General features: G+C 38.5%; 1 protein-coding gene across 1 annotated transcript; it reads left to right on the forward strand.

Annotated features, from left to right (window-relative positions):
* The first annotated feature begins 10,015 nt into the window (after positions 1-10,015).
* On the forward strand, positions 10,016-12,161 carry LOC113054140 (NF-kappa-B inhibitor-like protein 1). The gene is made up of 4 exons (XM_026219489.1): positions 10,016-10,475; positions 10,551-10,663; positions 10,810-10,915; positions 11,341-12,161. Exons 1-4 carry the CDS (start codon positions 10,202-10,204, stop codon positions 11,922-11,924), a joined length of 1,077 nt encoding a protein of 358 aa, XP_026075274.1. The 5' UTR covers positions 10,016-10,201; the 3' UTR covers positions 11,925-12,161.
* The last annotated feature ends 1,070 nt before the right edge of the window (positions 12,162-13,231 follow it).

The raw sequence follows: 13,231 nt of genomic DNA on the forward strand, positions 1-13,231 counted from the left end.
TCTAGAAAAAAACTGATCGTGATTAAACCAGAAAAACGTAAAATAAATTAACAAAAACAAATTTTGGGCTCATAAACATTACATCACTTACACCCAAAGCAGTTATTATGAATTAAATGGTCACAGATAATCGATTTGATGTACTCTGCTTGACTGAAATATGGCTAAATCCAAATGATTATTTTGGTCTAAATGAGTCCACTCCACCAAAGTACTGTTATAAGCATGAGCCCCGTCAGACTGGTCGTGGCGGAGGTGTTGCAATAATATATAGTGATATTCTCAATATTACCCAGAAAACAGGATACAGGTTTAACTCATTCGAAATACTTCTACTTAATGTTACACTGTCAAATATGCAAAATAAATATATTGTATCTCCTGGTTACTGTATATAGACCATCAGGGCTGTTTAAACAAAAAAGTTGTGTCTGTTCAGTTGTGCTTCTTCCTGAAAAAAAAAGATCTATATGAAGAATTTCAGTAAGGTTACAGGCCCCACCATAGCATAGAAACTGCACTTTTACAAATTTCAAATTACTTGATTTTTGCATCAGACCAAGGAAGAGTGGCATCTACACTAATACTAGTCTGTTTCTCCGAGGTCACCATAGCCACCAGATTCAGTCTGTATCCAGATCAAATGGTCACTGCAGTCACCTGGATCCAGTACATATCCAGCCCAGATGATGGATTCAGCACCTAGAGAGGACCTCTACAATCCTGAATGTCAGCGGAGACCAGGACAACTAGATGAGCCCCAGAGACAGATCCACAGTCAAGACCTTGTCTCCTCATCTGGCCAGAGGAGAACTGGTCCCTTCCTTGCTTAGTTGGGGACACTTAATATCCAGCGATACCATTGGCTTGATTCACAAACTCACTAACTTAATGCAAGTTTTGAGTTCATCCACAACCTCAAAAATCTACAAACCCAATTCCAAAAAAAGTTGGGATACCGTACAAATTGTGAGTAAAAAAGAAAAGGAATAATATACAAATATCATAAACTTATATTTTATTCACAATATAATATAGATAACATATCAAATGTTGAAAGTGAGACATTTTGAAATGTCATGCCAAATATTGGCTCATTTTGGATTTCATGAGAGCTACACATGTCAAAACAGTTGGGACAGGTAGCAATAAGAGGCCGGAAAAGTACAATTTACATATTGTGGTGGGAGGAGCAAACAACAGACACAGTGGGGTTGGCGTTAGGCCTCGGAAAGGCTTTTATTAACAGAAAATAAACCAAAACAGGGAAATAAGCGCCAAAGGGGAAGAGTGTACAAAATAAACAGGGAATCTGGTGTCCGGTGTTCATGTAGGTATGGCAGTGTTAAAGAGGGACAAGTCCAGGTAAGGGGCAGAGTCTGGCAGCCCCACGCCCTCCCCTCTTTGGTCCAGGGCGCAAGGGGCGGCGACTTCTTCCAGCGGCTGCATCCTTCTCATTATCTGGCTCGGCTCTGTGTTCATCTCTCTCTTCACAGCAGTTCAGTCAGTGTACTGTTTGAGTACATGAATTACTCTGGGATATTGGTTTATTTAGACTCAGAGGGAGTGTTAGCCACGTAAAAAAGTTAACAGCTTAAGTCATTTGTGGATTAATGCGTATTGGAGACACGAACCGTTTAAAACGATTCAGTTTGATTTGGTGAACTGGTTCAAAAAGATCCGGTTACATCGAATAATTCGTTCGTGATCCGGATATCACAAACTGCTTTGTTTTGAACTCTCTCACAACAGACACAGGAGAGAAGACAATACTGAATAAAGTCATAGTTTTTGCTATTTTTGGACCAAAATGTATTTTCGATGCTTCAAAATATTCTAACTGACCCTCTGATGTCACATGGACTACTTTGATGATGTTTTTCTTACATTTCTGGACATGGACAGTATACCGTACACACAGTTTCAATGGAGGGACTGAGAGCTCTCGGACTAAATCTAAAATGTCTTAAAATCTTCGAAGATAAACAAAGGTCTTATTGGTTTGGAACAACATGAGGTTGAGTTATTAATGACATAATTTAGATTTTTGGGTGAACTATTCCTTTAAGGGTGTGCTTCTCATTTCTCTAATTATCAGACCTCATCAGCCTTAACTCCTCCTACTGAAGGCCTTGGAGTAAATGCAATGGGGGAAGTTGTGGCCTAGGGGTTGGAGAGTATGACTCCTAACCCTAAGGATTTGGGTTTGAGTCTCGGGCCGGCAATACCACGACTTAGGTCCCCTTGAGCAAGACACTGAACCCCCAACTGCTCCCTGTGTGCCGCAGCATAAATGGCTGCCCACTGCTCCGGGTGTGTGTTCCCAGTGTGTGTGTGTTCACTACTTAGTGTGTGTTCACTTTGGATGGGTTAAATGCAGAGCATGAATTCTGAGTATGGGTCACCATACTTGGCTGTATGTCACGTTACTTTCACTTTCAAAGAGTCACAGAAACATAGGCTGTGTAAAGTTTAGTATTCATGCTCATGGTCTTCTAGAGATCAACTAAATATTGTTTGAATTTATTAATCAAGGCTAAAGACAAACTTGTGATGCACTTTTGAATCACCCACATCATCACCCATATTTTGGCTCTTGGTTTTCATAAAAATTTAAATGTTGATGTTGATGAAAATAAACTTTGAATAGAATTTTCAATTGATTGAATAGAATTTTCAATCTCAGTCAAAATGATTGTTCGGATGAAACCACCACATTGTATCAATGTCTCCTTGCTACTTGAGCGGTTTATTTCAACACAGGAAAGTAATGGGAGTTACCAGATCAGGGTGTTTTTACACCGTGATACCTGATTGGTTGACGTCATAGTGACGTTAGGTTTGGGGGTGGGGTTGGGTAAGGGGGATCATTTAGATTGCATGATTTAGAAACACCCAGCAGTTTGAAAACACCCACAAGAAGAAAAATGCCCACTTTTGCTCTTCAGAGACCTAAGTCTCAACTTCAATAGATGTTTTTCAACCATTTTTCAACAGACTTACTAAAACCATGAAGGCCCGGCCTTAAATCAAGCACCCAGTGGCTTAGATTAAATCGGGTAAAGTGGTTGAAAATCCCCATTATGAATTGACACGCCCCACTGATGGGGAAACACCCATTAGTGTCTCGCACAGATACACACCTGCATGATCATCAAATACAAATCACTGTTAGTTCAGTGTCACTGTCTCCATACATGTGTGCTTTCGACAAACATCACAATTTCAATGCTGATCCTTCACACTTTGTAATGACATTGAAATGTCAATTTCAACCAAAATGATGGTTTGGATAAAAACTCAACATTGTATCAATGTTACCATGCTGTCTGGGCAATTATTTGCCCATTTTTCCACTTCCTGCATGCTTCTTTCCACAAATGTCCCATTCCGTATTTTAAAAGTCATTGATCATTATGTTAAACAAAACTTGGCTATAGACGGTGCCTTGAGAAGTGCCATTATCTACAATGTATATATTTGAATAACATAATCTGAGCTTGACATATATTGTTCAATTAAATAGGAAATCCATTATCCAGCTGACCCTTCACAGGGAGCTTTACTGACAGCTGATCTGACCAACTGTAACACATAATTTAATAAACAAACCAGACAGGAGAGTAGATTAAAATCAGTGGACATCAACTTGGTGTATGGTGTATATTGACATCTTTCTGTGATTAAGATACTTTAAGATGTTTCTTTCATGCTATAACTAGTAAAGAGGAAGAGATAATCGGTTCACATGCCATGATCTTTAACGACACATTAAAGTGCCACAAAATGGTATTTATTGTTTGAATTTCTTTTAAAAAATGAACAAATAAGAAAGTTGAGACATTGTTTCAAACCTAAAGTTACCTGCTCTGTAGGCATGTTGTCAGTGTAATAGTGTAATAGTCTGTCCGAGGCTTAGTATTGAAACAAATACTCTACGTTTGCAGGAATAAAGAAGCTTTGATACCCATTTATTTAGGAGATGTAATATCATATTCAATGATTCAATGATATTCGAACCTGTCAACACCTCCCTGAGTTCATACAAGGTAAAATCTTCATTCAAAGTAAATTCAGAAGAACATCTTTAGACTATAATATCAGGATTATCTCTCATTACTAGTGTTCCTTGCTTTTCCTTGTACTCTGATATGAATCTTCACAAATGCTTTTGCCAACACCTCTGCATTTTTGCTGTGAAGTGTTAGATATTTGTCCTTGTCTTATATTACAAGTATATTTCTATAGATTTTAACCCCTCCCATTTTTCTAATCATGCCCCATAATTCACTTATTGTATACCTACTCTTTCACCAATTCTGTCGCACAATTGTTTCCAATCGTCTTTTAGCAGAGCTGATTACTTTTCACAGCCTAAGATTTTTTTGAGCTATTACATCCTGAAAGGAACAGGTTTTATTTACCTTCCTAAATGCGCTGTTTTTAATGTATATTTTGGCTATATAAGCTCTCCCTCAGCAACATTTAAACACATACTGAATGCCAGTTTCTAGTCCATACATCTCATAAGAGGAGAATCCCCACTGCTGAATCCTGAGCTAACAAGAGAAGGTTACTGTTACCAGTACTGTTTTTTAATATTTATTTATTAATTTAGTTATTTCAGTGAATTCTGCTTCTGAACAGGTCAAAGCAACAAACTGTGTTGTGGAGCAATGGAGGTTTATCAGAGCGTCCTGCTACTCTTCTGCTGCCAGTTCCTTCACACACTGGGTAAAAGTTTTTTTTTTTTTTTATTGATTGATTGATCAATGTATGAAATTACATTTATTTAAATAATTTTTGAAATAATTATTGAAACCATGTTTTCACAGCTTTAGACTGTACTGTGATGGATGGTAACCTGAAGCAGATAGACGCTGGGTCTGGCTCAGTGGTTGGAGTGAACGATAATAATGAAGTATGAAGTAATGAAGTAACGATAATAATAATAATGATCTTCACAAAGATCAGTTGATCTCTAAAGCACTTCAGTGTTGGTCCTGCTGGTCAGCTGGGGGTTAATACTGCAGACAGCCTCTTTAAGTTTCAGAGTGGTGGTTTTGTTCAGTTTCCAGGTCAAGTTACAGTGAACAAAATTAAGACCAAAGACAAGTTTAACCAGACAATTTACTAGTTGAGGTACAATCCCAAAGACATTATCTTACTGTTTATGTTCCCTATTAATCCTTTATTGAACCTGTTGACTGTGTTGTAAGGGTTTCTCAAACAGGTGGATGCTGGAGGTGATCAGATCATTGCAGGTGTCAATATGTATGATGACATATTCTGTTTAAATATGGATGCTAACAACAAATGGCCATCCAGTAACATTCCTTGGGGTCAACTTAAAGGGATATTCCACCGTGTTTTCATATTAAACTATGTTTTTCCCTTAACTAAGACGAGTTGATATATACCTCTCTCGTCTCAGTGCGTGCTCTCGATCGCTTTGGCGCGCGGTGACACTTTGAAAGCACTTAGCTTAGCCCATTCATTCAATATGGGCCAAGCAGAGAAGCTACCAAACACCTCCACGTTTTCCCTATTTAAATACAGTTACTCGCGTAGTGTAACTCAACCTAGGACGGTAACACAAAACAAAACGTTGCGCTTTTCTAAGCGTGTAAAATGGATAACTATATTGTATGGCGGAATACCATGGCAAGTGCTTGTAAGCACTTCGTCTTGGCGCAGTAATATCTTCACTCGTGAAAAATCCTCTCACCGGCCCCCGCTCCCTCTAGTGAAGATATTACTTGAGTTGAGTTTTGAGGCGAACCGTTTGGGGATCTCTGCGAATTGAGGTAATTTTAAAATGATATTTTGACAAAATGACAATGTTTTTTAACCTTGGATGGATTTAAACCTGTTGTACAGGACTTCTAAACAGTTATAGGAAGCTTAAAATTTTCATCTTACTGGCTCTTTAACAAACCTCAAAGTTTTCACTCATTATTAACAGAAAACTGAAAGCTTGATTATACCTGATTCTCTCTTTTTTTTTTCTTTTGCACCAGTAAAGCGTTATGAAAGCATCCCACCACTGTTGTGTTTCTTTTGTCTATAATTTGATTCAGTGGGACTCAAACTGTGGGGCAGTTGGAAGTGATAAGCTTCACAACCTTGGAAATTTACAATATTAAGAAATATACGTAGTTTTATTCTAATTGTTGTAGTTGTTTAAAATGTGAAATTGCAATTTAAATACAAGTTTGTGTATCTATAAATCTAGTGTAAAGCCTGCATTTTTAGAGATGTTAATATGTAATGCTGTGTTAGATCCAGCTGACACGTGAGGAATGTTGGCTTCAATCACTTTTAAAAGATATCCACTTCGTCTTATATTCAAAAGCGTTAATACCACATTTTGTCTGATTTTAGTTAGTTATGATCTAAAGTTTGAACTTCAAAAACATCTTCGGGCTCAAACCTTTAGGGTGGATGATATACCTTTAGCAACTCCTGTAAAAATGTCAGGATTGACACAACATTGCAAGAGAAATGGTCTATTTCTCTGGCTACACACACAGTCAAAAAACAGACCATCTAACAACACATTGCCATCTGATGAAAGGCACTCTGGCTTCTGCAATGGTGTTTATTATACCTTGCAAGAGGTGCACACATCCCCATTGAGGGGTCATAGATGAAGGCTCCACAACTTGGGTTGGGAGTGCCAAATCATCCCTTCCACTTGAAGGAGAGAAGGTCCTTCCAGAGGATTTGGCCAGGGTACTGCTGACAACAGCTTTACCAACTCTGGGGGCCAAGCTTGGTTCTGCCAAAGTGGAGCCACTTAAGGTATCAAGCATCTGTCCTCCCTGGCCTGAGGGAGCAGAACTACTGGGGAAAAGGCATAAGGATACAAATACAGCTACTTGTGGGTTAATGGGTCCATTCCCTGGAAATGAACTCTGGAAAGTTTTCTTCCGCTGCAAAAATGTAGATTTTTCCACTTGCTCTAAAATGCTACAAATCTTCAGAACTGAGGGTGGAGTCACCATTCTCCTCTATACTCCACTCTTGGACAACATGTTCGTTCACTGGTTCCGGTTGCCTGGCATGTGCACTGCCCTCACAAAGTGGACATTGAGCTGTGCAAACAATAGGATGTGCCTTTCTAACTTGTATAACGGATGAGACCTGAGATTGGTCTAAAACCAGCCAGTCACTGAGATTATTCAGGACGCACACTCCCCTCTGTCGCAGGAGCTAGAGTGCTGCATCCACACACTTTGTAAATGTGCAAGGTGCTAGAGACAGTCCAAACTGAAGGACAGTATATTGGTAAGTCACCCACTTGAACACAAATATCACGAGTCTGTGATGGGGGGCTATGTGAATATGAATATAAGCATCTTTCGGATCCACAAAGAAAAAACAATCCCCTTGGTAAATTTGAGAGAGGATTTGTTTCAATGCATTTTGAACAGCCATTTCATTAAGGCATGGTTCAGACCTCACAGGTCGAGGATGGGCCTGGGACAGCCATCCTTCTTCAGAACAAAGAGGTAGAGGTTGTAGAAGCTTACCTTGCTGTGGGCTGCAGGACCTTCTCTACCCCACATAGCAAATGTCTTCTGCCGCAGATCTGGGCCACACAATGACTTTTCCCTCGGCCCAAGTACCGCAAAAAATGACGGCCCTGAAGTGGCCCAGAACTGGATTAAAGATTCGGCCATACATGGGCCATAACCGGCCCGAATCTCATATTATTACCTTGTATATTACTATGATTGCAATTATTAATTTTGTGACATGCTTTAATGTAGACACAAACTATGCCTAGTACATTAAACTGAATAGAAAATCAGACCTAAAACCCACACATCATGTAACTGTGCAATAAAAATGTATCTATTTATTTTTATAAATAAAAATCAACCAATAAAGAGTGAGTGTATAAAGTATACTGTCTATAAGAGAAACGTAACAGATAGACACATGTAACTTAATCATAATCATTTATTACAGATATGTCAAAGAGCAGTACCACAGTAGTCCAAATGACGAAGCATTGCAGTTGCAGTCCTCAGAATATAATAGCAGTGTGAGGAGCAGGGCATAATTTCATTTGTTAAACGCTGAAAATACTATCCCGATCTACTTCGTCAAGGTGCGCGTTTCTCATTCAAAACACGCATCACCGGAAACACGGCATGTCGCAATCTCTGACGAAACTGGCGAGAGCCAATGAGCGTTTGATATCGCTGCCGTAAAACTTGTTGTAAAACTTCTTAACGGCACATTTTAAAATAGTTACTATAGCTACAGAGGAAAAATATACATACCTCCAATGAATGCCGTTTGAATGGATCTTTTCCTCACACCGAGCATCACACGGATACAGGATTTAAATAAAAATAAAATACTTTCATGATCATTTTATTTAATGCTTGTGCATGACAGCATACTAATAAAAATTATGTGCCCTCACTCTCTATTATAGATCAATGTGTGTCCCATAATAAACCAAATAAATATTACATGATAACGGTTAAATACTCTCTCTCTTCATGTAAGGATTCTAAGATTATTTGTACTAAGAATAATCATATTAAGTTTAATAAAATTATAATTAAGTGCAGTTTAATGCACTTTTGATTAATTTTGAAATGATAATGTATCATTCTGTTTTGACTTGCCATTTCAAAGACTACATTTTAACAATACTACACTTCATTTAAATGTATGTGATCATTTAACCATTTCATGCAATATTGTATTTATCTTGTTTATCATGGGTCACATAATATGCTGCCAGATCTCAGCCTGATTTGGGCCACATATCACTGGACTGATCAGGGCCACACTTCTCCAACCAACAATCGTCCCTCATGTTGTTTGCCGGATCCCCGCCGTGCCGTCATTGCCACATGTGGCCCAGCTCTGGCTGAAAGGGTACATGCCATTGCCGACAGGAGACCAGCAGTGCCCCCTTGAGGCCACATGTGGGCCAAGTCCGTTTGCTAGGTGGGACAGTGCCCATCACTGGTAAAGACTAAACATAGGACTAATCTAGGATACAGGCTTTGCTGTCTTGGACCAAAGTTTTAAACATGCCCCCAAAATGGTTGGCGAACACAATGGTGTTTTGATCATCATACGTGACCTTAGCTTGTGCAGTGACTGTAACGGAGGTAAAGACGATTACAGTGACATACTGGAGCCATGCATTATTACACACACAAGTCTATTATTATTAGTGTGCAAATAAACAAACCGTATCTGTGCGCTCTCTGCTTTTTGCACTAGCACATTTCAGTATGGTTGCATGTCTCGCAAGTGTTTTATAATGGACACTCACTGAATAAATGTGTTTTCATAGCAGTTTGCAATGGTCAGAGGTGATTATATGGGAATCAACACTCACTCTGACAGAGGAACCATTCACTGGTGATCTCAAGATGCCTTCAGATTGCCACCTTGGACAAATTCATTATGCTTTTATTTGCTTTTTTCATTTGTGTTTTGCTACTTTTAATAATTCTGAATGGATCTGTATATATTTAGTGTCATTGTAAATCTGCAATTTTTGTGAAATCACAGATTTGAAATGGCCGACTTCTCTTGCAATGGCTGAAAGTGTCATCCCTTTGGCCTTCATCTGGACAACCTCCTGCCACAGGGATTCAGTCACCATAGAGCGGCTCGCCACCTTACAATCTCAGTGAAAACTGGAGGAATGCTGCCAGTTAAATAGGGTTTGTATGTCATATAATTAAGGAAATTAGCACCAGGTCACAGATTAACACCCAATAGAGGTATCTGTGACTGTTCTCTAATTTTTATCGTGTTTTCTTTTCTTCAAAAATCTTTTTTATACTCTGCTTCAGAATACAACTTATGAAATATCCTTAAAAACTGCCCTTCTTTTCCTTCTAGGACAACTTTAAACAGGACTAAGTAGTGGCCTTGAAATTTAGGAAATTATTATTATTATTACTATTATTATTATTAAATTATTTCACAAATAACAGATTTGTCGGCAAACAGCGACACCTGCAGATCTGCTTTAAACCTGCGCGTCATATGCGGTACTATTAGTTTCCTCCGGAATTATTTTACAGACGTACTGCAGTGGTGTTGTGTAACATCTGTTTATGTCCGTGTTTAAACCATTCAAAGAACTTCTCATGAAAAAAAATTATACATAATGTCTAGAATTTAATATCCGCATGTCATCTAATGAGTCGCGATGGTGAAAAGAAAACAGAGAAGAGTTTTGCGGTATGTGGAAGAAGGGAGCCTGATGAAGCTGAAGTCTTTTCTTCGTAAACACAAGGATCTGGAGCTGAACTTCACGCAGGGGAAGAAGCACAGAAGCCCTCTACACATCGCCTGTTCACACGGGGATGATGCAGTTCTCAGACTGCTGCTGAAACATGGAGCAGACCCCCTTCAAACCGATAGAAATGGAGAAACACCGCTACATCTGGCCGCAAAAAGAGCCCTCAAACATGGCAAAGGAGGTGAGACCCTGTAATATCATCAAACTCTTCCCCTGCTTAAACGGATTTTAATACTGTTCACCTTTTTCATCCCAGCTTATGATGATCTGGTGGTGCCATTACGAACAAACTGTCCAGAAGCCATGGATATTTCCAATAAAGCAGGAGTGACTCCTCATGACCTGCTCCAGTGGATGAAGCCCGAGCAGGTGCTGTGAAAATTAAGACTCTCTCTAAACTATTAAACTTACAGTGATTTGGTTATATTATGAATATTTTAAACAGGTAGTGCAGTCATGATGAGTTAGGCATCTTGAAATTCATGCTATGTTTCATATTAATTTAACTGAAACAGGGGAAGGTCAAAAATGAGTCCTGTGTTGATCCAGAGCAACAATGGAGAGAGAAGCTGTTAGGAGAATGCCAGGATGAGTTTTCTGAGACATTCGGACAGTATGATGGTAAGCTTGAACATCCTGCATTCATCAGCATTCATCACACTGAACAGCTCCTGACGATATCAATGCAAGTGAATATAAAGTAATCTATAAGATATCATTAATTACAGAAATTGTATAATTTATTACGGTCAATGTATGTTTAAATTGCTAATTTAATTATTATTTTTTTTAAATAAAAGTATAAAATATTAGCAAAATTTTTTACTATTTAATTAATTACTTAATTTTTTTTTTAAATGAGTGCCATTTGACCATTATGTAGTCTCATGTATTCAGACCCTTGACTAGAGCATTTTCAGATTTATGCTTGCTAGATCAATAAAGTGAGCAATATGCATCAGTGTCAGTGAACGGGCTGCTCTGCAGGTGTATCGTCCAAAGCTGAGGCTACAGTATATTGTATAAATGTGTCCTGTTTGCTCCAGATGACTTTTTATGGGATGATAAAGACGAGGTAGACTTCGGAGACTGGGCGGATCAGATCAGACGGGAATATTTTGCCAAGAAACGGGCCAAAGAACAGAGGGAAGCAAGTTCTTCGGGTCAGAAGAGGTCAAAGCGGCGAGAGGAGACGGAGGAGGATGAGAGGAGTCGCAGGGAGCTGAGAGCCAGGCTGGAGCGGGAGCATGAGGAGTACCTGCAGCGTGCAGCTCGTAAGGAGGAGGAGACGCGGCAGGGGAGGAAGAGGCGCTACGAGGAGCGCTGTGCTGCCACATTTCAAAGCTCCTCCAGCAAAGCTCCTGAAGGACTGCTGGGATACGACGACATCCCGTGGCCCGCTCCTCGCGGCTCGCTGGAGGAAATGGTGGGTGTTATGTTGCACGGTGCTGATCGATCTGATACGACTGTTTTCCGGAAGCTGCTTCGTCGCCAGCAGGCGCTCTGGCACCCAGACAAGTTTTTCCAGCGCTGTGGAGGCCGTCTGCTGGAGTCTGATAGACAGAAGATCCTGGACACCGTCACTGGCCTCTCACAGGAGCTCAACAGACTCGCACAAAACCTCCGATGATGCGGACTTTGCTGATCTGAGCACCTCACTAAACACTTTGAACAGTCAAATTAAAATTAAATTCTTTCTCAGCTTAATGGCATAGTTGCCTTATTGGAAAAAGAGGGACAGAGAAACAATAACTTTTACATTATTCTATTACTTGAACAGTCATTTTTAGAACATCGTGTCTGATGATGTTAAACAAATCTTAACCAAAATCCTCATAATTTAAAGTGTCGCAAAAAAACAATTTTAATAACAAATTCCTTTTTATTTACTTTTTTTTTTCTTATAAATGCAAAACACTGTTGTTGTTGTTGTTGTTTTTATAACAAAATAAATTCTGATCAAAATTCAACTTTAGATATATTTAATATATCTATAATATATTGGTATATATTTAAATGTATTTATAATATAAATTTATTTATTCATTTATTTTGATTAGTTGATTAATCTAACGATTATCTATTATTTTCTGATTAACCCTTTGGTTAACTTTCCAAAAAATAATAACCGTATCTTCTGACATTATATATTTCGAAATTTTATTCAATTTATACGAATATAATTTCCCAACATAAAAAAATTAAAGTGCCAACAATAGCTAGTTCTGATGATAATCAGAAATGAACTATTTATTTAGTATTTCAGGTTTTTAAAGGAAAACGTAAACTTATTTGGTACATTATTAAAGTTTAATTTAAGAATCAAGACTGTTTGGGATATATTTGAATTTACCTTAAATCTCTCTTCTCCGACATTTTCTTTGAAGTGTGAAGTGATTAAGGTTGAGCCACATTCATAAATCCTGTCAGGGGTTATGCACATACTGCATGTAGTATAAAGAAACTTTACATTTGGATGCTCTTATTCATGACAGTTTGGCCTTTCTGAGTTTGTTCTGCATTTGCTTTGAGAAGAGCATTTACCTGGAACCAAAGTAAGTCAATTTATGGTGCGCTATATAAATGTACTATCATAAATATACAGTGAGGTGGAGACTAGTGGGTTATATGATGTCACTGTAACATCAGGACCATTACAATCTGATTGTATCTGCTGAAAACATTATATTTCACTGTGATTTAGTGTTGATTATTTGAGAACCGTTAACAAAGTGTTGTTTTGCCTTATAAATCTTCAAGATTTCAGGCATTTAAACAAAGGACAGGCAGATGGCCTGCCCCTGGTCTGGAAGAATACTGCACAGAATATATTAGAGCATGATGATGTGGTTGCCAGATTGGAGAAAAACGCTTACCAGACCTTGTTTTATTAGCAATGAAGACATTTAGGATTTATAATTAAGGATATATTATTGT

The sequence above is a fragment of the Carassius auratus genome, chromosome 35, assembly GCF_003368295.1.
Source record: "Carassius auratus strain Wakin chromosome 35, ASM336829v1, whole genome shotgun sequence".
NCBI lineage: Eukaryota > Metazoa > Chordata > Actinopteri > Cypriniformes > Cyprinidae > Carassius > Carassius auratus.